The 27,456-nt window shown below is 35.4% G+C and overlaps 1 protein-coding gene across 4 annotated transcripts in view; it reads left to right on the top strand.

Moving 5' to 3' along the window:
* LOC150106348 (rhotekin-2-like) overlaps positions 1–27,456 on the top strand; it is a 237,269-nt gene that overhangs the window by 180,481 nt on the left and 29,332 nt on the right. For all 4 annotated transcript variants that reach the window (XM_090392389.1, XM_090392390.1, XM_090392388.1 and 1 more), the window contains exons 7-9: positions 1,866–2,070; positions 3,474–3,599; positions 22,645–22,807. In XM_090392389.1, the coding sequence (XP_090248515.1) occupies positions 1,866–2,070; positions 3,474–3,599; positions 22,645–22,807 (494 nt within the window). The remainder of the gene's footprint in view (positions 1–1,865; positions 2,071–3,473; positions 3,600–22,644; positions 22,808–27,456) is intronic.

Consider the following 27,456-nt stretch of genomic DNA (forward strand, 5'->3'; position numbering starts at 1 on the left):
AAGCAGTATCAGAATGTATACCCAGAGTCAGAAGGATAATTCATGTAGGAGTTAGATGGATGAATAGCATCCTTAAGCAGGAGTTGCAGATCAAGAAAAAGTTTTGGAGGGAATATAAAGAAATAGGTGATGCATGACCATGAGCAGTACAAAGTCCAGGCAAGAAAAGTGACGTGTATGGCAGGAAGGCCAATGCAAATTATGAGAGAAAACTAGTTGATGAGGCCAAAAAAGTAATTGCCAGAATATCAGCTTTGTCTTCAGATAATGTTACATTTACCATCTGGATGTGAGAGGTGGAGACATGGAAGGATAGAAGTTGCACCCAATAGCTTTGGCAAAGGACTAAAAGGCATGATTGACATTTGAGCAAGTTTTCTGTATTTGGAACTTTTAAAATCAATTTCTTTTTGCAGCCACTTTGATCTGTTTTAAGAATCACCTGTAGGGAATGCCAACTTGAGGACCAGTAAGGAATAAAGTTTAGGCTCATGCAGATGATGGTGCACATCATTAACACATTGGCTGCCACTGTCGTAACATGTGAATTGCTGCCAGTGCCAATAGGCTGTTAGTATTCTTTTCAGAAATGTATAATTGCTGTTACAATTTTCATTTGGTCACCATTAACTACAAACTTTTTTTTAGTAAAAGTTTTTTACGAAACACTTTTTTTTTGTAAAAGTTTTTGGAGCTTGTGTGATTATGTGTACTACTTGAAACTTTATAGTTCTGCATAATTAGATAGCTAATTATAAGTTTTCATAATTGGCAATCAACATGTTAATCTTTATGTTGATTCTCCAGATGTTGGTGAAGTGAATGTAGAAGTTTTTATTATTATGTTTTTTAAGATGGTTTATTTTTGCAGATTTTGTTGTTATTTCTGATATTTTTGTGCGAGTTTTTTTAAACCAATCGTGCTTTTTTGACATCTTTTCATGATTAGTGTTTAAAGCTTAACAGAGCAGTTTCGCTCCCCCTCCCCCTAGTATTTACAATTTGGTTTTGTATTGCAGTTGATAACAATTTAAACATTTCTTCTAAAATATCAGCTACTATTAGAGCAGGTTTTGATTTCAAATCTTGACCATTCCAGTAAATGCAATTTTTTTTAAAGAAAATTCATATAAAACTGTATTTATCATCCTCAAAGCCTTAGGAGATCTAAGACTAGCTTATACTATATACCTAAAATACAACCAGTCCATATTATTACCAATGAATATTTTTTCTTATAGCCAGTGGATTTCCCAATTGATCAGGAATTGTTCAGATTTCTGACATAAGTGAAGCAGCATGATTTCATAATACATTCACAACAGTGATTAATAATATTAGTTTCTATTGAGGGAACTCCTGCAGGACAAAGTTGCATCATGGTTCAGATCTTCAGAATGTTTCAGCTTATCTTGCTTCTTATGTATTAATTGCAAAATGTTGCACTCTGTTGTTACAATTTATTATTACATAGTCATGTCTACAAGTGTAATAATAGATTGGTTGAACAGAAAATGGTCAGTCATCCTATAAATGGTATTTACTGTGTATTGATCAGCATTTCATAATAATGATATTAAAACAGTTACAGTATCTCTGATACATTTTCATTCTCCACTTATATTTACCATACAAGTTCTATATACAGACTGGTTGCACAGCACTGTCTCTTATGGTGAGATTGTTTTTAAATAGAGTGTGGATTAATGTTATGATGCTATAATAATTATTTTAAAATAATTTACAATTATTGCTGCAACTTGTTTGCAGGTTTAATATTATTTCTTCCACAGAAGTATGAAAATTTCTCATGTGTTTGTGTGTTGATAATTAGTTTACTATAAGATTGTTTTCGGTTGTTTCAGTGGCCCTAAATTTGATCTAGTTGCACATGCTACCTTGAAATTAAATGATGCAAGTGATAATATCCACACTCATGACCTAGTTCTTGAAAATTTAGAAAATCCCCATCATCAGTTGCCACTCTTTGGACATTTCTGCTGTCGTTTGGCTGTTCAACCTGAGTGTATTACTGAGGAAAGGTTTTCAGGATATCTAAATATCATTCAGGTATGAATATTCATTACATTATGAATGTTTTAATTTCCATTATCAAAGATCTTGGCTTAGCCTAATTTTTGTAATCATTATTAATAATTCATTTATCATTACTTGGTGCTTATGTAACCTTGTGACAGTATTTCTTGTATCTTAATACTGTATTGCCAGAGAATGTTAGTTTGATTCTAGTTGTTGGCTAGAAGAACTTTTTTTTCAGCTATTTCTTGAGGTAGTCTTCGGCACATCAAGTGTTTTTTTTGGAAACTTGGGCTTTTAATCACATCTCAGAAAAAATAAACCATAGAGCTCATACTCTTATAGACAACAGTATGAGCATTAGGGTGAGTTTAAAAATATAGGAGCATCCTACTAAATCAACCTCGTTGGCTGGAATCCTATAGTGGTATGATTAAGGCATAGAACCTATGCCTTCTCTAATAATAATGGCTATTAATATTTTGCTGATATTGGTGATGGGAAAGTTTAAAAGTATCTGCCTCCAGGGTAGAGCAAATTTCATCCTCAGGACCTTCAGTGCATTTGGTATAACTGCCCCCCCCATCCCCCCCACACCCAAATGACTATACATAGACCATATCTCTTCCCTGCACTCGAGGTACAATAGAAAGACTGTGCTTCCTAAAACAACATAAAAGCAGGACAGTATAAACCTCTAGACAAAGTTTGCTTCTTTCCAGATATCTGCAGTACCTTCTGTCAGTTTGGGATCTGTTATTTTAGGCCGACAGAATGAACCATTCCTGGGTAAGAAGAAAAAAGAACATAAAGTTATTCATAAGGTATATTCATTATGCACAACCTGTGGGCTAGTCACAGCATCCTTTGGAAGATCATTTCATCAGGTGGAAAAAAGCCAGGCTACTGCACAGATCCTGTTTCCAATCATATGTTACAATTACATCCACAAAGGGGTTTGTGCCCTATATTATGTTGTGGGAGGCTAAGGATTTTTTCTTATTTCTTTAATTTTTATTTATGTACTCATTTTTTTAAAATATATTTTTCATTTATTCTTTTGATGAATCTAATAAATGGGATAATGATCTCACATGGGGCAATGAAATTCATCTCTTGTCTTGACAGTTAGCAACATCATGTCCATGATGGAATTCAAACATGTAGGTTTGGAGAGTAGGTATATTAACTACTTGACCATCCAGGCTAATTTCCTGTAATTACCAGCTAGAACCACAGTTGAAATTTATCTCTAAATTTCAGCTGTTTCCAAGGGAACACATCTTTTTTCATTCCTCTGAGGTGTCAAGTTGGTTTTTTCTAATCATAATAACTTGGTACTTTACAGGAAAGTTTTTCATTAGTTTTACACATTGTTTAAAGGGAAAAGATATTAAATGCACTATTGACATGTGTTTTCTTCATTATTTTTGCAGCAAGTTGGCAGTATAAGTGGTTGTAGAAGGATGTGGTGTATACTCAGAAATTTCCAGCTTTCATTTTGGGCTAAGTATGAAGACTCAACACATTCCCCTCCTGTGCTTATCATCCCTGTCAATAAGGTGAGAACATAACACCCACACTTGACTTTTGAACTGATCATAAAGTTCTTGAAACTAAGAATTTTGAGAATTTTAAAAGTTTTATTAATCATATATATTGTGTGTGTGTGTGGGTGGGTGGGTGGGTGGGTGGGTGTATTTTTTATATATGCTATATGTTAGGAGAAAAAAAAAATCAGTATTGGTCTCCTGCAGGTTTAATAGGTATTATTAATAGTTAGGCTTATTAGGTATTATCCCAAAGTTCCAAGACTTGTCACTCTAAACACTGTTTATTTGCTCAGCTGTTTATCATATTTTATAATTTGCAAAATGAAGAGTATGAAAAGGAAGGCACTTGCATTAGGGTTCTGTTTTGAATTTGGAAATGTTACATATGAAGATGAGCAAAAAATCGTTTGTTGAAGTTGTGCATCAGGAATTCAAAGTGGCACTTGTAGAACTGGATGCTTCACAGAAGTCCTGTCGTTTGCTACATGCATCTTCCTCTTTGACAAAACTGTTAAGTTTTTGTCAAAGGGGAAAAACATGTCTGTTGTCCTGCACCCTCTTGTATTCCTCAGACCTTCATGTGACTTCCTTTTTGTTCCTCAAGATGAAATTACACCTCACAGGGTAGACATTTTCAAATGTTCAAAGAATTCAGATTACAAACTACAAGCAACGCTGAATGTGATCTCAAAGGAAGATTACCACTGGTGTTTCCAGTACTGACAGAAACACTGGTATTTTAAAGGAACAACAAGATATGAGATAGGGAATATACAAAGGTTGCTGATAGCACCAATTGGAAGAAATGCAGTAATCTGACAGATAACATAGCAAGTTTGAAATTACAAGCCTGTTTGCTGAGAGAAGACACCATACTTGTAAACTGTGGCTATTTATTGCTATTTACAAGCCACCGTTATTGTTAATTTTATATATATTATATATATTCCTTTCTTATTCTCACTATTCCAACTTACTGTTGCATACTTAGTTTATCTACCTTTCGCACTACTAGTTTTATGCCTATGGATACTAGAAAATTTATTTGGTAAGACTGCACTACCAGTATCTTTAAATTGGCATAAAACTCAGTAATACGGCCGGTTGATTTCTCTTTCTCTAACACAAATTCCTTCAGTGAAACTTTACATAAACAGTCGTGATCTATTTGCACTTAACTATATGCTTTGGCTATCTTACTTGGTTTCCCGCTCTTAAGTTCGCGTTTTTTTTAGAAACAGTGCATTGAAAAATAAACAATCAGGTGGCACTCTATTGACATATAATTAAAACACATTTACAATAGAAACAATGTACATTAAATAAGCAATAGGGAGATTAATCTCTCTACCTATCTTTTATACTTTTGATATAAAGAAACAAACTTTCCCTTTTCAATATTAAATGACTATACAGTGTAATTACACTGTTACTTCTCTGCTTAAGAAAATCAAATTGCCGAGACTAATGTACTCATAAAGAGATTAGCTAGCCATGGCAAGTTATCTTACAATTTACATTCCAGTTAACAACAAATCAGAAGATTCTTATAGATATTCCTTATTACTATTTCTTATCAGTCCATCTATGACATATCTCCTAGATTACAAAAAGAATGTATATTAAAGGATGTAATACACTTACAGAGGCTTTGTCAAGACGTCTTCCAAAAGTCCTGCATCAAAGTCTCTATTGTTTTTCTTTCATCTCAGACCTTAGGTTTCCATCTAGAGAGTCTTGCTTCAGGGGGCATTTCGTCGGAATATTAGCGGGTCTTGGACTGCAATCTTCCCGATACTCAAAAGCTGAGGCAAGAAGTTTCAGCATTCAGGCTTGAAGATCGTTCTACGGCTTTTGGCTTTGGTTGACATCCGACCGGCACTTGCCATCGGCTGTTCTCCCAATTTTTCCTCTGGCGTGGGTTTGCCGTAAAGTCTGTTCCCCTGGGTCCAACTGCTTCTGGCTCTCTTCAGTAACAGCGCTTCACCTCTGCTCTCTCGGCAACTGGATCTCGGCTCTCCTCCATTGGCAACTGGACCTGGACTCTCCTCACGATGTTTCGGCTCAGTCCCCTTTTATTTTCGCCTTCTCGGGACCTTGCACCAAGGGTTTTAAACCCCAAAGAAATCAGCAGTTCTCCTCGATCTTTTTGGTAAGGCCGACCTGTTCTTTTTCTCCTCCGGGCACTCTATTTTTCTTTGTCTTGTCGGGCAGCGGAAACTTCTCTGAAACTAGCGGATCTCTTTGATACTAACTTTGAAGGTGTTCATGTGCAGAGCTCTCAAGCTACACTCTCACACTTAATCGTAAACAACTTTTACTTTTATACATAGCTATTATACAAAGTTCCGATGGCAAAAGCATTGCCTTGTTTTGAATTTGAATTTGAATTTGAAATTTTTTGACAATTTTTTGAAATTGTCTGTAATTAGTTAAAACTAATTACAGACAATTCCCATAGGGTTATTTACAAAAAACTATTTAGCATGAAACATATAGACAAACAAGGTTATTTTTGTGACATTCTCATGAGACTTGACCTCTGTAAAAATCGATGAAAAGCGCTTTGGTATTTCTAAGCTACATAGAGTTTTACATACTAACATTAAAAGATATTTTTTCACTGAACATAGTCAAATTGTTTAAAAGTCTGGACATGACATTCTTTAAGTTTCAAGTCCTTGACTATAAATAGTCAGATGGCCTAGCCATGGGAGCATCGATTTAATCTCATTTAGCAGATATGTTCATGAAAAACAACCATATTTATTGTGTTCATACCGAGTGTTAAGGAAAATCCACAAGAGTTCATATCCGACTTATGCAGTGACTTTAAACTTTATTCTTTTTAGAATCCAGGAAATCATTGATTCAAGAACAAATTTTAAAAATAAAAATATTTTTAATAAAACTTGAACAAAACTATATACGTGGTAAATATAATTAAATTATTTATTATTAAATCATATAAAAACTATTTTAAAATTAATCAGATCCAAGGTTTTCTAAATAAACTGTTATCTTCTGTTATATTTTAGAGAATAAAATTACTCACGTTACTTATCAGTCAACTGGACTTGATGTAAAACTTCTTTTCCTCCTTAACTTCCATGGAACTATGCAATATATTTAGTATATGATGTCAACCTCAGTCTGTCTCACAGAGTAGAAATATTGTCTTACCTCAGGCACTTTAATTATAAGAAGTACAATCACAGTTTCTTAACCAGAGAAAAGAATCTTAAAATGCAATGACACTTTACAAAAGCCATTACATTGTTATATTATAGACTCCAGCAGTTATTTCCTTCTACTACCCTGCCCTGTCTTTGTTTTCTCTTTACTTAATATTCAGGAATTGGGTAGCCTTAACTATCTACTGCTGCCATATATATACTTCTGCTATATCCCATATCCTCATGCTCTATAGTTCAACAAATTTATTTGTTTTATGACTGTGCCAGTTAGACTATATATATATTGAGTGTGAGATTATAAGATTTTAAGCCAAAGACAGAGCAGATATCGTTTACATTCCCCGCTTATATCTATCTATCTATGTAGTACATCACAAGCAGTCATGTGAGCAAATATCAGAATGGGAAATTTTGGACAGACTTATTTGTGCCTGTTGCCCCATAGAAGATTCTATAAGGAAGAAGTAGAGGAATTTTTCAAGTCAGTTAGAGAAAGCAGTTGGCAAATGAAATAGTCTTTGTTGGAGATAGTCTTTCCTAAACATCAGATTAGGAAATGATTACCAGACATATAGAAATGTTTGTGAAAATTTGGAGAAAAGAGCTAAGCTAATAATAATAGCAAGTATCTTCTGTTGTTCAGCACAGGGACTAGTCATTATTAACACGATATTCCACCATAAAAGCAAGTACAAATTCACTGGAGAAAGATACAATAAATAAATAAATAAATAAATAAATAAAAATCTTATTGATTATATTATTGTTGATAACAATATCTTCACAGTAGTTCAGGATACAAGAATATACAGAGAATTTGAAATAGGAAATGAACACCATTTAGTTTTGAACAGGATAAAATTGTATATCATATTGAAAAGAAAATTGTGGAAAAAAAGTTGTAAAAAGAGTCAAAGTTTGAGCAGCTTTTGTAGATGAACAGGCTCAATTACACAAATATTATTCAAGAAAAAAAAAAAAAAAAACAGTTCGAAAACAAGAAATAAACCTTGGAGATTCAGCCAGACAGACATGTGACAAAGTTGTCCTACGAGGACAGAAAAATCAGAACTCCCTGGTGGTCTCAGAAAGTTAAAGATACAGTCAAGAAAAAGAAGAAAGCGTATTGAAATTCCTGGCAAGTAAGTTAGCTTGTGCTCTGAGAGAAGACGAAAAGTTTAAGAAAGCAAAGTGATGTGGAAAACTAGCTAAACAAAGTCAATATTGAAAAGCCTCCACAGTTGCAAAATGTTCTGGAGGCTATTGAGAAAGCTTAGAAATGGAAGAAAGTAATGTAAAAGGAATCAGATAATAAAAGGTGATATGAAGACTGCAAATAAAGATATTCTATATATCTGAAGGAATTATTTTGAAAGATTGCTAAATGAAACAAGAAGTGACAGCACAGTGGTAAAAACCATTCAAGAGAAATGCAATCAGAACTACATATTCAATACTGGAGATGGGGGGTGGGGAAACCACATCTAAAACTCTGAAATACAGAGGGCAGATGGAGTAGGTGATTTTTGACCAGAAAGCTTGAATATGGAGGTATAGAAATTTTACGGTGTATGTACACTGCATAATTCAGAGGGTCTATTCAGAAGATCGAATTCCAAATGATTTGAATAGAGTTTTCACAGTACCCATCTATAAAAAAAAAACTGTTAGAATTACAGAGGAATTTTCCTACTGAGTGTTTGTGATAAAATTTATACATGCATACTTGAGAAAAGGCTATGAAAAATTGGAAGGGAAGCTTGGAGAAGAGCATGCTGGATTCAGGCCAAATTGAGGTTGTTGGGATAACATTTAACTTTAATACAAAAGGTTGAAAAATCAGCAATATATCAAGAGAAAAGTCTCTTTAAAATGTTTCAGTTATGGTGTAAATGGGACAGTATATCGAGCAGTACATAGTCTATATTGGAGTTGTAAATCAGCATTTAGAATTGAAGGAGATACAGGAAGATGGTCTAATGTTAAATCAGGTGTAAGACAAAAGTGACATTATTTTCCTGGTTATTAATCATTATGAATTATATTATGAAGGCAGTGGCATTAAACCTGATATCACAATTGGAGATGTCAATATCTGCCCTTTACTTTATACAGATGATATCAAACTCCTAGATAAATCCAGTGTAAGTCTGCAAGATTCTCTAACTAAATTCAATAATTGCTGTAATAAATTTATTATGAAAATTATCAATAAAAAAGACTGAAAATAGACTAGAACAATGAAAACCTCAACTATATAACAATAAAAACATTTCTGCTATTTAAGCACAATTTTTAGTAAAGATGGAAAATTAAATATGGAAATTAAATACAAAAGAATTAACAAAGCTAATATTGTATGAAGTCAACTGAATAAACTGATATGGAATAAGAGTGAAATTAGTCAAAACATTGTAACTAGCTGTATACAGTATGGTATGTAAACCAATTTTAACTTATGGTGATGAGTGGTGGGTTAAAAATAAAACACTGGACCACAGATATGAAAGTTTTGAGAAAAAGTATGAGAGTGAACTGGTGTCATCAGTGGCTGAATCATATTGACTGAGGATATTAGGAAAGAACTTCCTGAGCATTTGGGAATGTGTGAGCAGAACTAATTGCAGGAGGTATGGTTACATAAACAGAAAGGGAGAGGAAAGGCTATTAAACAAGTATTTTTTTTTCATGAAGGCAAAGAAACAGACTCAGAGGAAGACTTAAGCTATTGCTGGATTGATAAAGTAAGAAGCGTTATAGAATAGCAAAATATAAAATCTGACAATATCGGAGGCCTAATGGATGGCAGACTGACTTCGAGAAAAAATGTTGATAAGAAGTCAGTAATGATGTGAACTTTTCATATAACACTATCATAATATCCTGTACACTCCCTGAGGGTGCATATCAGGTATTAATGATAGATTTATCTGAAAGTTTTTTTTTTCAAAATGGTGAACAACCACCAGAAGATATAAATCTAAAAGAATGTCTCTAATATTTCTTTTAAAAGGGTGAAGAGTAGTACATCGTGGGAAAATTTAATGCCTCTAATAATTATTATTATCTGAGTCCTCCAGGGAGTCAAGGACTCATCAAGAGAGGCTATAAATCCCCCAAACCAACTGTCATACCTTCTCTTAAATTCATTCACACTATATGTACTTACTACCCCTAAAGGCAAACTGTTCCACTCACTCACTGCTCTGTGAGAGAAAAACCTAGCTCTTACCCAGCAGGTGTGCAACAAGGGTGTACCTTATTTCACCTGTTATTCATCATCTGTATGAATTACATTATGAAGGAAAATGGTATTAACCACCCAAATGGCCACATGGATAAAATATAAGCTTCATTATCCATATAATTTCAATAGTATCCAAATGTTATAAGTGTGTACATGTCAAGTGCAGTACAGTGGTTAAATATGATATCAAAATTGAAGTTGCTAATCTCATCTCTTTTCTTTATGCAGGTGATGTTATACTTCTAAATAAATCCAGTAGAAGTCTGCAGAATTCCCTGACTAAATTGAATAACTGTTGCAATAAATTTAGTATGAAAATCAGCAATAAAATGCAACCAATGAAAATAGGCAGAAACATCAACTGTATCCTAAATGGGGAGCTTATAGAATATGTAAAACATTTCAGCTGTTTAGGCACAATTTTTTGTTAAGATGGCAAATTAAATATGAAAATAGACAACAGAATTAGCTAAATCTGTATGGTAAGACATCAACTGAATACATTTATATGGAACAAGAGAGAAATTAGTCAAAATGCTAAACTAATTATATACAAGAATGTGTTCCCAGTTTTAACATATTGATCTGAAAGCTGGGTTAGAAATAATGCACTTTACGAAAGAATGGAAACCTTAGATATGAGAGTTCTGAGAGGGTTAGGGGAGTGAACAAATGCCATCAATGGCAGTATCATTTTAAAAATGAAGATATTAGGAAAGCACTTGACTTTATTAGCATTCAGAAACATGTTAGCAGGGAGCTAATCTCAGGTAGTATGTTACTTAAAACAGAGAGAGAGAGGAAAGGTTAGAAAAACAAGTTTCTTGCTATGATGGTAGGAAAAAAGGTCCAGAAGAAACCCACTATCTAGCTGGACTGATTCAGTAAATAGTGCTTTAGAAGATAGAAATATAATATCTAATAATATTAGTCTTAACAGATTAATTTGGATGAAAATTGTCAATAGGAAGTTAGTAATAATGTAACTTTCTCATGTAGTACTATTATAATAATATCTTGTATATTTCTCATGAGTGTACATGTCAGGAATTTAATGATGATTATACTGAGAGCGTTGGTGAAAAGTACAAAACTGGGGAACTCTTGTATTATTGAGGAAATCTGAGGAGAGAAAACCATCCATGATTTGCAGTGATTGACCAGTGAAAAAGCTTGCAGTCCAGTTGCTAAGGGTGAAAGGCAGACCACAGGCTGAGTAGGCTTTTGTGTCAAAAACAATTAAATACTTTTGAAACGTCAGGTGTGGCAACATGAGTTTCTCTGAATTTTTCCACTGCTTGAGTGTGAAGGGTAGAAGATCAGCTGTGGATCAGAAGAATGGCAGAATTCATATTGCTAATCACTGATTAGTTGGTAGGACTCCAGTTAAGTAGTTAGCTTTTTATGACCTTTTCCATGTTTTTTTTGAGAGAGAGAGAGAGAACAGAATTGAGAGCAGTCAGATAGTTTGTTGACTTACTTTTATTGCCTTTCTTTGGAATGGACTAGATGTGGGCTTCTTTCCATGCTGTATCATAGTTGCCAGTTGAATAGGATAGATTGAGGAGGTGATACTGGTATTTGCTTTGGGATACAAGTTTTTAACACAATGGTGTAAGGGTTCACACAGTGAAAATGATGGTGGGATACTTGGATCCCTTATTTTTGTTCCAGTTAGCAAGTATTCTTCAGATTTCTTTCTGGCAAAATACTGTAGGGTGACATGAGCGAGCAGTTCTTGCTAAAGTAGGGGGAACTTTGCCCTGTTTGAAGAGAACTTTTCCTGTCATCTGTGCAGGAATTGGAAGAGAAGAGCGATGCTAGTAAGTTGGCTCTATCTTTGTTTGAGACTATGGTACTGCCTGGATGTGAGAGTGATTAAAACATGGATGGACAAAAGTTGCACGAACAAAAGAACAAAACTCTTTCCAAGAACTCTTTTGTTCTTGGAAAGAGACCAGAAGGCTCGATTGCAAAAAAAAGTGAATGCATAGAACAGTGGTCTCCAAAGTGGTTGATATTGACCCCAGGGGTTGATATAACATTGTTAGAGGTCGATTCGGGCTCAGGGTCTTATATTTTTATATTCGGTCTTATATTTTTCGATAGAAAAATATAAGACATCATTGTACAGGTAATATTTAATTCGGTTAACTTGGATTACCTCCATCCTGAATGACAATGCAATTAAGAGTGAATCGTGGGAACAGTGATATGAATAGGACCTGTAAGGTGGAGCAAAGTCATGAAAATAGTTATGGAAGCCAAAATGATGTATTTACCAATGGTTCCCACCCATGGTACATCCTATATATACCTATAGGAAGATTGTATTAATATTATTATTTTGTTATCTAGATTAAATTTTATATATTATTTATCCCTCCTATCATATATGTAATGTTAATAAGGACATCAAAAACAAAAACGTATCCCTTTGACGTTAAGCCATTATAATAATATATACTATATTATACATACACGAAATACTGTAAAAAATAAACAATCTAAAAACTCACATAAGCGTCTTTTTTTGCTTGTCCTGTCATAATTACGTAATAGTAAAATAGAGGGGATCGATAAAAAGTCAAGAAACTCTTGAAGGGGTCGACGGTCAAAGAAGTTTGGCAACCCCTGGCATAGAAGGTTAATTTGTAACATTTGGCACATTTGAAATCTGATTTGAACTTGTTGATGGTTCATTTACAACAGTTGCAATGTGGTTTGAGTAAGCAGCTGTAGTTTTGGTTTTGAGCCACTCGTGGCGTGCCAAGTACTTTTTTTTTTTCCTGCCTTGCATTGGCACACTTTTTTTTTGAAAAGTAAGATGTGGATGGTGGCTTAGGATTTGGGATGGGATTAGGGAAGGCCTTCATTCCATTGAGGATGATTTCTGTTATTCATTCAGAGCAAGTGTTTGGATCAGGAGAACCAAAGCAGTAGCTTTAGTTCTCCAAAATCTTGCTCCATGGCAAAAGAAACTTGTATGAGATTATGGTCTGCATTGCTAAGAGGAGAACTGACATGCACAGATTGGAGGGTTTTTTTGTAGAGATATTCTGGTAGGAACACTGAAGATCTGTGTTAGGTCATTGGTAATGATAGATACCTTGACATCCCTGTCTGCTTTATCAGTGGAACTGGAGAAGGGAAGCCAGTTTGAGTTGCAGATGTTGACATTCCCCTAGATGGATGACTATTATGATATTGCAACTACAGAAAATTGAGGTTTAGAGAGAGAGAGAGAGAGAGAGAGATGAAAGTGACAAGTTGGTTTAATAAAGAGATTTTGAGTCAAAGCTGATCAAGCAGTGACGTGCGGCAGATTTAAGATTTTGCATTCTCTGACATAAGATTTCAGTTTTGCATGAGGATGCCACAAAGACAGTGCAAGTGCTGCTGCTGCCCTTGTGGTGTAAGGAACTGTGTAATGTGTAGTTTGGGTAGTTGAGGTAGGTTGTCAGCTGTAGTTCTGTAAGGAATAATGATAATTCTGATTTTAGATTACTGTAGTTATCTAAATCAGAATTAATTAACTTCAGATAACTGGTGCACATCATTTATATTGCTGTTTAGGCTACAAATGTTGGTGAAATGGATGTGGAAACTTTGGATAACAGTTAATGTTGGTGGTGGTTTTTAAATATTCTTCTTGTGGGAGAAATAGTATGATCTGCAGTAAAATTGTGTTTTGTTGACTTGTAATCCATTATATGTGGGGAGGAGGAGATACATTGGAATGGATGTGTAAGGATATAAGGAATGGGTCATGCAATGAGGAGTGATAGACTCACAAACATGCTGCCCACGCAGAGAGAACAGTCTCTTGTCTTTGTGTAGCTTTGACAGTTCCCCTTGCAAACTACCAGACCTGGTCTTCCTCTAGTCACAAACTGGAAAAGTAAGTGGCTGCTGGATTTAGCACAAGAAAATGAAGTCTCTGGAGGTCAACAGTGAATTCTGCACAAATCCAGATTGAGACTCGAAACTGAGAACCTTTTCATAGATGAGTAAGCAGAACCCTCCAGGGACTTCATTTGCTTGGTTAGGAAGTCATAAGCATTAATTTATACTATACTTTTCACATAAGAGTTCACTAGTGTACTCTAGTGATATCTCTGGACTTTTAACTATTTTAGATGTCAAAAGTATGTGATGTTCTAGTGGAAGTTGAACACTTACTCAGCCAAAAAGAATCTTGAAAAGTGTTCTCTACAAAATGTTGTTGTTTACTTCCATACCAGTTGCTCATCTTACTCAAATTTAAGAAAATTTGAAATTCTTGATAAAGAATACAAATAATTAAATTATGAATAATTGAGTTCTCTCATATGCCTCTAGATTAGCAGTCTTACAAGAAAATGCCATTGGTTTCACTGTAAACAGGATAGCAGAGCCAATAAATAAGCTGGGTGGAAAGAGAAGTGTCAGAGGAGAGATATTTTCATTCCAAACTGAAAAAATCTTCTGTGAAAGTTTAATGGATCCATAGCAAGTTTTATTACTACCACTTTTTTATTTTTTTAATATCTATACAAGACGTCACAAAACCTAGAACAGCAGCATGTGTGACCAAGTTAACCCTTTATTTGGTAGTGTTGCTCTCAGGCAACATGACTTTACAGTTCTATTCTCATGCCAATAAAGACCATATTCTCATCCCAACTGTTGTCGTTATTGTTTCCAGGCAACATTTCTCTTCACTGATACACTTTTTTGAATCACGTTTTGCCAGCATGATGCTGCCAGTTGGGTGGAATCTCTTATTGGCATGAGAATAGAACAACTAAAGTCATGTTGCCTGAGAGCAGCACTGCCAAATAAAGGATTGAGGAGAAAGGAGGAGCCTCTTGATTTGTTTTTTGACTAGCTGTAGATTTGGGGAAAATAGCGTGAGGATTTGCTATATTCTGGTGTAGTGCTAGTAGCACTTCACTTGAAAAAGGAATCAAATTTTAATAATCTGGCTAGCCATATACACTTAGGCATATCATGTGACTTGGATAAACTGCATGAAGTTTTTATCTTCTTAAAAATATGATGAATGTTATTTTCGACCACTATATACTAAATAAGATGACAGAAAAATTGGGTTTTAATTTGTTGGAAATTTGATACAGGCCTTGTGATGGGAAGTCCTCTATCTCCTCCATGTGCAGACTTATTCATGGAAAAGTTCGAAAATGACATCTTATTATGTACAGATCCTAAACCTTCAGTGTGGTGGAGATATGTTGACAACATATTTATAATATGGAAACATAGTGAGGCAGAACTATATGATTTCCTAACTTCCATAAACTCGTTTCACCATAAGATCAAGTTCACCTTGGAACTTGAAAATGAAGGCAAATTACCTTTTTTGGACATATTAATTACAAAACAAACAGACAACAGCATTGGTCTTAATGTGTACTGCAAGCTGTTCTGCATAGACCATTACCTGCATTTTGCCTCATCACACCATATTTCACAAAAATTAACCATTATATATATCCTGAAGAACAGGGCAACCTCTAGCAATAAGAGATGACAGAATATTAACAGATGAATTAGATTTTATTCTTCAAACATTAACAAACAGTGGATATCCGAAAAAAATAACAAAAAGAATACTTTCCTCCAACCCCTCTCCACAGCAAATCCAGGAAACTCATCACAGGACTTCTATTTCCATTCCTTTTGCTGGCACACTTTCACAAAAAATTGCCAACCTCCGAGTTGCCTTCAAACCAATAAGGACAGTATGCAATTTGTTATGCCACTTGTCCCACAAAAGACAAGAATCCTTTCAATAAACACCCTGGAGTTTACAACATTCCTTGTTCTTAATTCTTGTAGAAAGGCTTATACGTTGGCTGTACATGATTATTAAATTACTTAAGGAATTCACAACATAAACTGGAATATAAATTAAAATAAACTTTAATATATACTTCCTATATTTTGGCAACGTCACGTTGCCATCTTCATGGGAACTTAAGACTAAGACACTTGCATGCAAGCACTAATACAACAAATGAGGTCGAAGAGAGGAGGAGACTACTGTTTTTCCTAAAGTCCTGATGGTGCCCCCTAGCGGGCTATATTAATCATGAGACCATCAGCCTAATGCCCAAGAATACCTAATATAGCCCACTAGAGGGGCACCACCAGGACTTTAGGAAAAACAGTAGTCTTCTCTCTTCGACCTCATTTGCTGTATTAGTGCCTGCGTGCACGTGTCTTAGTCTTAAGTTCCCATGAAGATGGCAACGTGACGTTGCCGAAATATAGGAAGTATATATTAAAGTTTATTTTAATTTATATTTCAGTTTATGTTGTGAATTCCTTAAGTAATTTAATAATCATTACTTGTTCTTGCGGCCTGAATTACATCGGAGACATAAATAACAACAGAGAGGACAGATCTACTTTAGCTTTCTATATTTCTGACACTAACCACAATATTGAATGGGATAAAAGTACTCTGCCATACATAGAAGATGACTACAGCTCCTGCAACATAAAAGAAGCCACAGTGGTTATCCGCTCACAAGGCACCCTGAACAGAAACCAAGAATTGATTCTTTGTGATATCTGGAAATCACTCAAGATCTCTCAACACATCATAGTTTAACTTCACAGCCAATTATAGAATGCACCTGCTTAACAATGACTGACCAAGTGCTAGCATCCATACTCCACATGTTTGTGTAACGGTTCCTATGAATTTGATAATTTTTCATCTTTCAGTTATGTATTGAGTCGTAACCAAAGCTCGTTTTGTTTTAAGCTGTTATATGTATGTTTATCTAACCCAGAAGAAGAAGCCAGCAGTTAATGTGGAAACTAGTAGGTTAATAGTTGTATCAAATTTCTGACCAATTAAAACCCAATTTTTCTGTCATCTTACTTCTTAAAAATACTTAATTTATATTAATACATTTTGATCATAAATGTAAATTATATGTAGATCTGGCATTGATCAATTTTTTAAAATTTTCTTTTACATATTAGTTGATTATATAGCTATTGGGGTACTCACTCCAATATCAAAGGCAGAACAGCCAGTCTAAAGGTTGTTTTGTTAGAGGCTAGATATCACATAATTCATGCTGTGTATAGAAAAGTACTATATTCATCTACATACAGTATTCACATATGTATAATAAGCATCTTTAATTTTGAAAGGCAAATCTCGGGGGGGGGGGGGGTGGAAAGTAAGCCCTGAAAATATTTTTTAAAAAAATGTAAATTTCAGGTTTTGATGACACTATTTTAAGTGTTGCCAGTGGATTGTTATTATTATTCGTGACACCTCCAAGGAGTTCGAAGACTCATCGCGGGAGGACACCTACAATTGTCTCAACTACTACACCGAACCTCTACTATGAATCACCTCCATCAACGCCATCTACCTCCACCACTACCACAACTAGTGTTTTTTGTCTGTAAATTGCGTGTGTTCTGAAGGGCCGATTTGTCTGTATGCGGGATGAAAAACCCGAGTTTCCGGGAGAAAAAACCCTGCTACCTCCGTATGAGATCGACTAATTCACCTTCGATTGAAGTCATCCAGATAAAGATTCCTCCCGTCGCAACGAGAATCGAACTTAGGCCTATTCCGTTCGAAGGGCGCAATGTACTATTGTTCTTCCGATTGCGCTACGGAGGCGCTGATGACACCATTTTATGCACACTACAGACTCGGTATGTTTTATTTATTGTTGTGCTGCTATTTAGGTTGACAGTTCAATAAAGTAAAAAATTACAAATTTTACATAAAAATTTTAAAAATGCCTTAATAAAATATAAAAGCTTTGTTAATATTTATATTAAGCCATACTAACAAAATTCATTTATCATCATCATCCTGTACCCTTTAAGGGTGTACAGGATATGATAGTATTACATGAAAAACTTAACCATTACTGACTTCCAATCTACAATTTTCCTCCTAATCAATCTGTCACCTATCAAGACTTCAACATTATGATCTTATATTTCTGTCTTCTAAGGCATTTTTTACTGTATCAATCCACCTATACCTTGGTCTTCCTCTGGGTCTTTTTCCTCCAACTTGGCAGAGAATGCTTGTTTTGCTAATCTTTCCTCTCCCATTCTGTTTAAGTGACCATACTGTAATGTTTAGTAATTTGTGATTTATAGTTTGATATTGTTTATTATGTTACTTTTTTTTCTCACTGTATTTCCCCTATTACTTCGTTATTTTCATGATTGCTTGAGCTTGTACAAAATGTCTCTATGCTCTAATCTCTAACTCATGTATTAAACTATTATATAACTTTAGTCCTTTTGTAATCTACTTAACTTTACCCTCCCCCTTTTAATGCCGTTAAATATACTCTCACTCGTGCTAGTACCGTAGACTTAGGAAAAGCCTCTGGCTGGGACAAATCCTTACTCTACGTTGCTATAATTTAAATGTATTAATCCTTAAAAATTTATTTTTGTTAACGACTGCGCCATTAAGGATCGTGTAAAAGAATTTTCTATCTTTCCTTTACATACAAGAGGATTTAGCTGATCACATATAATAACCCTTAAGTCAATTTTATCTCAAGCAACTCTGAATTACTCAGTCGTGGCTGTTGTATTACTTAGGTCACACAGGTTCGATTAGTTTTTGTGAGGCAGTGCATTGGCTATCAAAGATCAGGTAAGTTATTAACAAAAACAAATGTTTATTTTAATTTAGACAATTTATATACAAAAGTTATGAGACGTATCACTTGCCTGATTCTCCACACATTCATTAAGACAATTCACTTAAAGCATTAGACAAAGAGATTATCACACATAACCTTACTCTCATTATAACTAATAAAAGACAAAATTATACTATACACGTTCTAAGCATTATATAAAACAAGCACTATTCAAGATTACAATGTTTTATTATACATATTCAAACTGACATTCAGCTTTCTGACCCCTTCAACACATTATGCCATTAGTTAAACAGAATCAACATCTATCGTCTGTACATACAATCTAGGTTATTAACATAAAGCAATCTACTTACAAGCTCACTATTTCATTGTACAGATCTGAATCCAAAAGGGTTAAGGGTGAATTCTGCTGGTTCCTTTCTTAAACTTGCAATCGGGCACTATCCGACATAGTCGTCTGGCGATTTCCTCCCTTGTAACAGTACTGCATTTCTTCGTCAATGTCAGTAACTGGATCGGCTGTGACAAATCAGCACGCATGTGGATCGATACGCTTATTGAAGAATTTCACTGAAGGCTACCTTGAAATACAGCCTTTTCTACCAGCGAATCCCCCATGATCTGAACCACTGCTTGCAGGATCCAACTCTTCCCCTCCTCGAAAAGCTTGCCACAGGAACAAAACATAAGAGAGAGAGAGCCTTCGCTTCTTAATCTCTGCCTTTTATATCATTGGCTGTCCCTTGGCCTTGCTTCCAAAACTTCCCGGATTTACTGGAAGCGCCATTATCACCCACGCTTACGATAGGTTTTGGCAGCAAAACTCATATAATCTGGTGACCTTGGAGACTGTTGTTGACCTTCAGTTTACTAGCCTAATCCCGTCTGATTTTTTTAGTTACAATTGCTTGTGGTTCTACACTTGGTTATTCTTACATTATATTACAAAATTTATTACCTTACAGTAAGTTATATACACTTTTAATTATAAATATTTTATGGCCCATATAAAATCGATACACACACATTAAAAATATGGGAAAGAGTAATTGAAGCAAGGTTACGGCAGGAAACGAAAATTGGTGAGGAGCAGTTTGGATTTATGCCAGGAAGAGGGACAACGGATGCAATATTTGTGCTAAGGCGATTGATGGAGAAATATAGAGAGATGCAAGTGGATCTGCACATGGTGTTTATAGACCTGGAAAAGGCATACGACAGAGTGGCCAGGCAGGAGGTATGGAGGTGTATTAGGAAGAAGGGGGTGTCGGAGGAGTATGCGAGGTTGGTGAAGGAGATGTATGAGGGAACAGAAACTCAGGTCAGGTCTAGTGTCGGCATGACAGAAGGGTTCCTTATTGTCGTAGGGCTACACCAAAGGTCAGCTCTGAGCCCCTACCTCTTTGACCTGGTCATGTATATGTACTAGTGGAGGATGTCAAGAAGGAGGCACCATGGAGCATGCTGTTTGCCGATGACATTGTTCTATGCGAATCATCCTGAGAGAAGCTTGAAAATACCCTGGAAGAGTGGAGAAAGGCATTGGAGAAGAGCGGCATGAGAATTAACTGGGTGAAGACTGAATATATGTCAACGGGGAGTGACGAGGATATCGTCATACGACTCCAGGCTGAAAGGCTAATTTCAGGGAAGAAATTCAAGTACCTTGGGTCGGTTGTCAAGAGGAATGGTGACCTGGATGAGGAAATACAGCACCGAATAACATGCGGTTGGATGAATTGGAGGAAGATGAGCGGGGTCCTGTGCGACAAGAGAGTGAGTTGTAAGAGGAAAGGAAAGGAAAGCTCTATAAGATGGTGGTGAGGCCGGCGATGCTCCATGGTGCGGAGACGTGGCCTATAACCAAGGCACAGGAGAGGAAGATGGAGGTAGCGGAGATGCAGATGTTGAGATGGATGAGTGGTGTGACAAAGAAGGACAGGATAAGGAATGACTACATCAGAGGGACGGTTAAGGTGGGACCAATTAGCAAGAAGATACAAGAAAGTAGGCTGAGGTGGTTTGGACATGTTGAGAGGAAGGGTGAGGAGTATGTTGATAAACGAGTGGAGTATATGGAGTTGGAGGGAAGGAGGAAAAGAGGCAGGCCCAAGCTCAGGTGGAGGGATAAGATGACAGAGGATCTTAGGGAGAAAGGATGGAGTCCGAAGGATGCCCTGGACCGGAGAACTTGGAAGAGGAAGGTTAAAGATTGGTGCGCTGACCCCATTTAACATGGGAAAGGCAGAGTGAAAGAAGAAGAAGAAGAATAAAATCGATATAGGTGAAAAATATTTCTATTTTTCACTACAAAAGATTTTACAATACCACTTGAGATTAGCTCTGCTAAAGGGGTGCTTAAGGATCAAAGCTGTCTAACTGAGAGGAGGCCTCCACATAGCCTTTAAAGGAATGCAGAGAACTGACCAGGGCTTCTAACCTAATGTCCAATCCTTACCTTCTCATGGTTCATCCTGTTAGGTATCTACCCGGATACTGAATGAATGAGGATGGGCTGGTAATTTGGGATTTAGCCAACCAAATTGTATTCTTATTGGCTTAAACCACAATATAAAATGATGGTACATTTATTGCTTCCAAAGTTTTCAGCTGTTCTCCATAATCTCACATTCTTCATTTTCTAGTAGTTTCTGGGCAATATGAGCATGGTGACAGATGGATAATGATTTTATCTCTTAAAGCTGCAGACTCAGTTCATTGACATCTTGAATATTCATCATCTATGACTGCATCTTAGATTGAATGTGGATTTCCAGCATTGGTACAGAGATCCCTTGTTTTCTGCAGTTTGCAATCCACTCAAGAAGACTTTTCCCTGGTTGGCCCATTTTGTTCTAGTCAGTAGCTCCTTCAGGCAATCTTTCTGTTTTCTCCAGAGAAGAATGTTGGTTTCATTGATTTGCTTTTGTGTATTGGATGATGCAGAGATTGTCTCTTATATAATGCTGGCTGCTGACAGTGTAGATTGTGATGATCTGATAGATGATATTCAGAGTTGCAATAGTTTGAACTTTGAATCTCAAATGTCTTGCACATTTTAAGCACCTTGTATTATTAATTTGTTTAATAGCCTATGTTGGAAAAATTATGCCAAAAAGTGGAATCCCTGAAAATAGGGCCAATTCAGTTTTACTGCATCTGGTTTATCATGTGTACTTCTGATACATTTTTAATGTAATTTTGGCCTTTAGAAAATTTCAAGATGTGCCTGATATCGTTATATAATATGCATCCTATTTCAGAACTTATCCCAGCAGTTAAAATGTATATTTATACATAGGTGAAGATGAAGACACTAAAGACAGTTAAGCACTTGAGAATAGGTACATTGGGATTTCTGTCTTGATATGTAATTAATTCCAGATACATATTCATAAAGATCAAAACTCAACACCAGAGTCAGGGAGCAGATCAGAAAGTTGCTACTGATCATTAAGCATATTACAATATGCTTAATGATCAGTAAATCTCCTTAGTAAATCTCAAGTTTTAACTGATACATACAGAAAGTTCACTCAGTGCTTAAAAAAAGACTAAGTCAGAATGAATAGTCAGAGATCTCTAGATAATCTTGAAGACAACTAGAAAAGAGCATATAAAGCCAAGGACTTTCAAGACCTTTGAAGACAACCAAAATATAACAAAAGAAGTGACAACGTGATAGCAGTATCCAGTACATCATTCTCTAAATTACATCAATAAATGCAAGCATAATGATGTGACAATTATTATGAATGATTCTTCTTGTGTTATTTTAGTCATAGATAATTTTTTTAAAAATGTCTGTTGAATATGTTGTTTATGTATGGCAATCAAAAATTTTTGTTGTTCAAAAATTTTTTGTGTAGGATTTTAAAGAAAAAAATTAACATTTCTTTTGAATGTGTGTTTTTTACTTCTGTATTATATTGTAGGATACAAATTTAAGGACACAAATTACACTATCTGGCTATCCTAACAGCTTTGGAATACTAAATGTTGTGCATGCAAAGGTGTTAGAACACTCCCTGGCAGCTGATACAGACTTAGATTATGCCAAATGGACAGCTCACATATTACAGCACTCTCAAGACCATGGTAAATAGTAGCATTATTTATATTATCGTTTATCCCAAATTAGAAATGTCCCTATTTTAGTTATCTTCTAGTGATCTGAAAATTTTTCTGGTGACATCGATGTTAGTATTATCCTTGAATGATAAATTGACAAATTCGGTTTGGTAGTAATCACTAATTCTTTCATTTGTCCTGTTAATTAGTATCTGAAAATTATTTGTGAAATATTTGCTATGAGAAGTGTTAATAGTTCACTAGTTTTTAAGTTTGTGTTTCAGTAGGGAGATCTAAAAGTTTTGATTGCTTATTCTTCTAATAAAATTGCATTAAGAAAATTTATTTTTAATTCAGTATTTTTATCAATTTTAAACCTATTTAGCACATTCAACCAGATCAGGACTTCTTGGACTGGACATGAACAATCACACCACAAATTGTGGCATGTTCTTCAATTGAAACTAAAATTTGGATAGGGAGTGAAGAATGTGTTGTTTTAATTTTTTTATATTAGGAAAACATTAATTAAGGAGAATCCTATATTTTGTTAGTATATTTAAATGACTAAAAATTGTAAATATGTGAACTGACATTATGAGATATGAGCCATGTGAGAATGACTGGCAAATATAAAGAAGGGAAAGAACAGTTGTAAATAGAAATACTTTCATTAGAGGCAAATGAGTTACTAACACTTTACAGTTCTGGCATTTGTGTTGTGCGTGCATGTGCACGCACGCACGCACACATGCTGCTCTGGAATGGAATGAATTACATCATCCTGTAATCTCTATACATGTGCACATTTATTGATGGACATAATTAAAAAAAAATATATGAATAGGAATAAAAAATATGAATAAAATATGACTTGCTTGTGGGATATAACTAACAATAACAAACAGGAGCTGTATACATTGCTAGTCTAATAAGGAAGTGCTAATCCATTGAACTAATAATGTTAGTCAGATGATTCATCTAGGTGAAGCATAAATGTTTCCGCTGTTGGAGTACTCAGTGAGCAAATCACATACAAATTGTTATGCTTGCTACGTCTTTTATTCAGTAATGATTGTGATCAGTGTTAAACTTTTCTTTACATAATAATATATGAATAAATAATATGTTTTAAGTACACATTTTATTTTAAAAGTCCTTACTTTATGGGGTGCTTAAGGGTCAAAGCAGTATTAACTGAGAGGAGAACCCCACATAGCCTTTAAAGGAATGTGGAGAACCGATCAGAGCTTCTGACCTAATGTCCAATTCTCACCTTCTCATGGTGCACCCTGTTGGGTATATACCTGGATACCGAACGAAACAAGGATGGGCTGGCAATTTGAGATTTAGCCGACCTAATTGTATTCTTATTGGCTTAAACCAATATACAAAATGATGGTACAACATGACAAAATTTCATGCCGGCTGAAGTGTTGCTCGGTTAAACAAGGCCCCGTTATTTTTGCCAGGGAACCAGGGCGAACAGCGAAAAGTCAGCTACTGGAACAAATCTCAAAAAACAACCCAAATCAACATCACCAGAGTTAAAGATCGATACTATCAACATAAGAAGCCTGAATTGCAAAGAAATGGAGCTAACTGAGGAATTAGATAAGTACCAGATCGACATAATAGGGGTGACTGAAACAAAAAAGACAAAAACTGGTGAGATCTTTCTGAGCAATAAATACAAAATGTTATATTCAGGGAATGACAATCAAGGAAAAGAAGGAGTAGCCATATTATTCAACACAAAATACGAGGCTAATCTTGAATGGCAGGCAGTCTCAAGTAGAGTGATGTGGGCAAATATCAGAATGGGGAATTGGACAATGAGACTTAAGGAATTTTTTGATGCTTTAGAAAAAGCAACTGATACAATGAAAAAGGAAAAGTTGGTCCTTGTTGCAGATCTAAATAGCAGAGTAGGAAATGATTGTGAGACATACAAAAATATTTTGGGAAAATTTGGAGAAAAGAGCAAAGCTAATAATAATGGCAAATATCTGTTGGATTTCTGCTCAGGACATGGACTGGTTATTACTAACACCATGTTCCAACATAAAAATGTGCACAAATTCACATGGAGAGAAGAGGCAAGGAATAAGAAAAGTCTCATTGACTATGTTATTGTTGATAGTGAGGTTTTCTCCCTGGTGCAGGACACCAGAGTGTACAGAGGATTTGAAATTGAAAGCGATCACTATTTAGTCTGGAGCAGGATGAAATTGAATTTCATATTGAAAATAATAACATGTAAGAAAGTTTTAACGCGAATAAACGTTGAGCAGCTCTGAGATGGGAACTGTAGACTAAACTACATAAAGATTATTGAATAAAAAATGAAAGAATTTGAGAACAGGAACCAAACCTTGGAGATTCAGTGGCAAGCCTTGAAGAAAACTCTGATTGATTCAGCCAGAGAGGCATGTGGTGAGGTTGTCTGCAAGGATAAAAAAATCGGAACTCCATGGTGGACACAGGTAGTTAAAGAGGCAGTGAAGGAAAAGAAGAAAGCATATCAAAAGTTCCTGGCAAATAAGTCAGCTTTTGCTCTTAGAGAATACAGAGACAAATGTAAGAAAGCGAAACACTGTGTAAAACAAGCTAAACAAAAGTCATGGAAGGACTTTTGGCAATAACATAAAAAATAAATATCACGAACGCGGTAAGATATTCTGGAGGTTGTTGAAGAAGCTTAGGAATGGAGGAAAGAGTGCTGTAAAAGGAATTACAGATGATAAAGGTGACATGAAAATGGGAGAAAAAAGATATTCTTGAAGTATGGAGTAATTACATTGAAAAACTGCTAAAAGAAACAAGCAGTGATGATAGCACAGTGGTAAAAAAAACACTGACCATGCATGCAGTCAGGAATACATATACATACTTGAAGTAGAAAAAGCTATCAAAGGCTTGAAATGTGGAACGGCAGCAGGATTAGATGATATTCAACCAGAAAAGCTGAAGTATGGTGGTATAAAAGTCTTACAGTGGCTGCACTGCATAGTTCAGAAAGCCTGGACAGAAGGACGAATTCCCAATGATTGGAGTAGAGCTCTAGTAGCACCCATATATAAAAAGGGAAATAAAACTGAATGTGAGAATTGCAGAGGTATTTCCCTACTGAGTATTCCTGTCAAGATCTATGCAAGTATACTTGGGAAACGGTTGAGAAGAATTGTGGAAGAAAAGCTTGGTGAAGAACAAGCTGGATTCAGGACAAATAGAGGCTGTCAGGATCAGATCTTCACTTTACAACAAATAGTCAAGAAAGCATGGGAATATAACAAAGATCTGTCTTTAAGTTTTGTCGATCTGGAAAAGGCATATGACAAGGTGCCAAGAAAGAAACTATTCAATACACTACAGTTATGTGGTGTCAGTGGGGCATTATATCAAACAATACTTAGTCTTTATTTGAGTTGTAAGTCAGTAGTTAGAATTGAAGGAAGTACAGGAAGATGGTTTAATGTCAAATCTGGTGTCAGACAAGGATGTACATTATCCCCTCTGTTATTCATTATCTATATGGATCACATTATGAAGGAAAGTGGTATTAAACATGATATTAAAATTGGAGATGTTAATGTCAGCTCTTTGCTTTATTCGGATGATGTTATACTTCTAAATAAATCCGCTACAAATTTGCAAGATTCCCTGACTAAATTGAATAACTGTTGTAATAGATATATGTTATGAAGGTCAGCAATAAAAAGACAAATACAATGAAAATAGGTAGAATCGTTGAAAATGTCAACTGTGTTGTGAATGGGGAACCTGTTTAACAAGTAAAACATTTCAGCTACTTAGGCACAATTTTTAGTGAAGTTGGTAAATTAAATTTGGAAATAGAAGATAACAGAATCAACAAAGCTGGTATGGTGGGAAGTCAATTGAATAAATTCATATGGAATAAGAGAGAAATCAGTCGGAACACTAAATTAGCTGTATACAAGACAGTGTTCAAACCAGTTTTAACTTATGGATCTAAGTGCTGGGTCAGAAGTAAAACACTTGACCAAAGACTAAAGACCACTGATATGAGAGTCCTGAGAAAGATTAGAGGCGGGAAGAGATGGTATCAATGGCAATATCATATTAAAAAGGAGGATATTAAGAAAGAACTTGACATTGTCAGCATCCAGGAATGTGTTAGCAGAGCTAATCTCAGGTGGTATGGTCACTTAAACAGAATGGGCGAGGAAAGATTAGCAAAACAAGTGTTCTCTGCCAGGTTGGCAGGAAAACAACCCAGAGGGAAGGCCAAGATATAGGTGGATTGATACAGTACAAAGTGCCTTAGACAATAGAAATATAAGATCTGATAATGTTGGAGTCTTGACAAGTAACAGACTGATTTGGAGGAAAATTGTAGATAGGAAGTTAGTAATGATGTAAATTTTTCATGCAGTACTATCATATCCTGTACACCTCTTGAGGGTACATGTCAGGAGTTTGATGATGATGATACTTATTACATCATTTTACAAGTTGGAAATGATTTCATATCTATGCTAATATTCTGTTGTAGATCACTAGATGTAGTCTGTTTCTTAGAAAACGTAGAAAGATTCGTTTTATTCACAGGAATGAAAAATGTTTGTTCACTACACCTATTCTGTTGGAAGACTGGGATGAGAATGTCCTATATAGTGAAGAACATTTTTCTC

This window comes from Typopeltis vanoorti, chromosome 5, assembly GCF_054136105.1.
Source record: "Typopeltis vanoorti isolate ZY-2024b chromosome 5, IOZ_Tvanoo_1.0, whole genome shotgun sequence".
Taxonomy (NCBI): domain Eukaryota; kingdom Metazoa; phylum Arthropoda; class Arachnida; order Uropygi; family Thelyphonidae; genus Typopeltis; species Typopeltis vanoorti.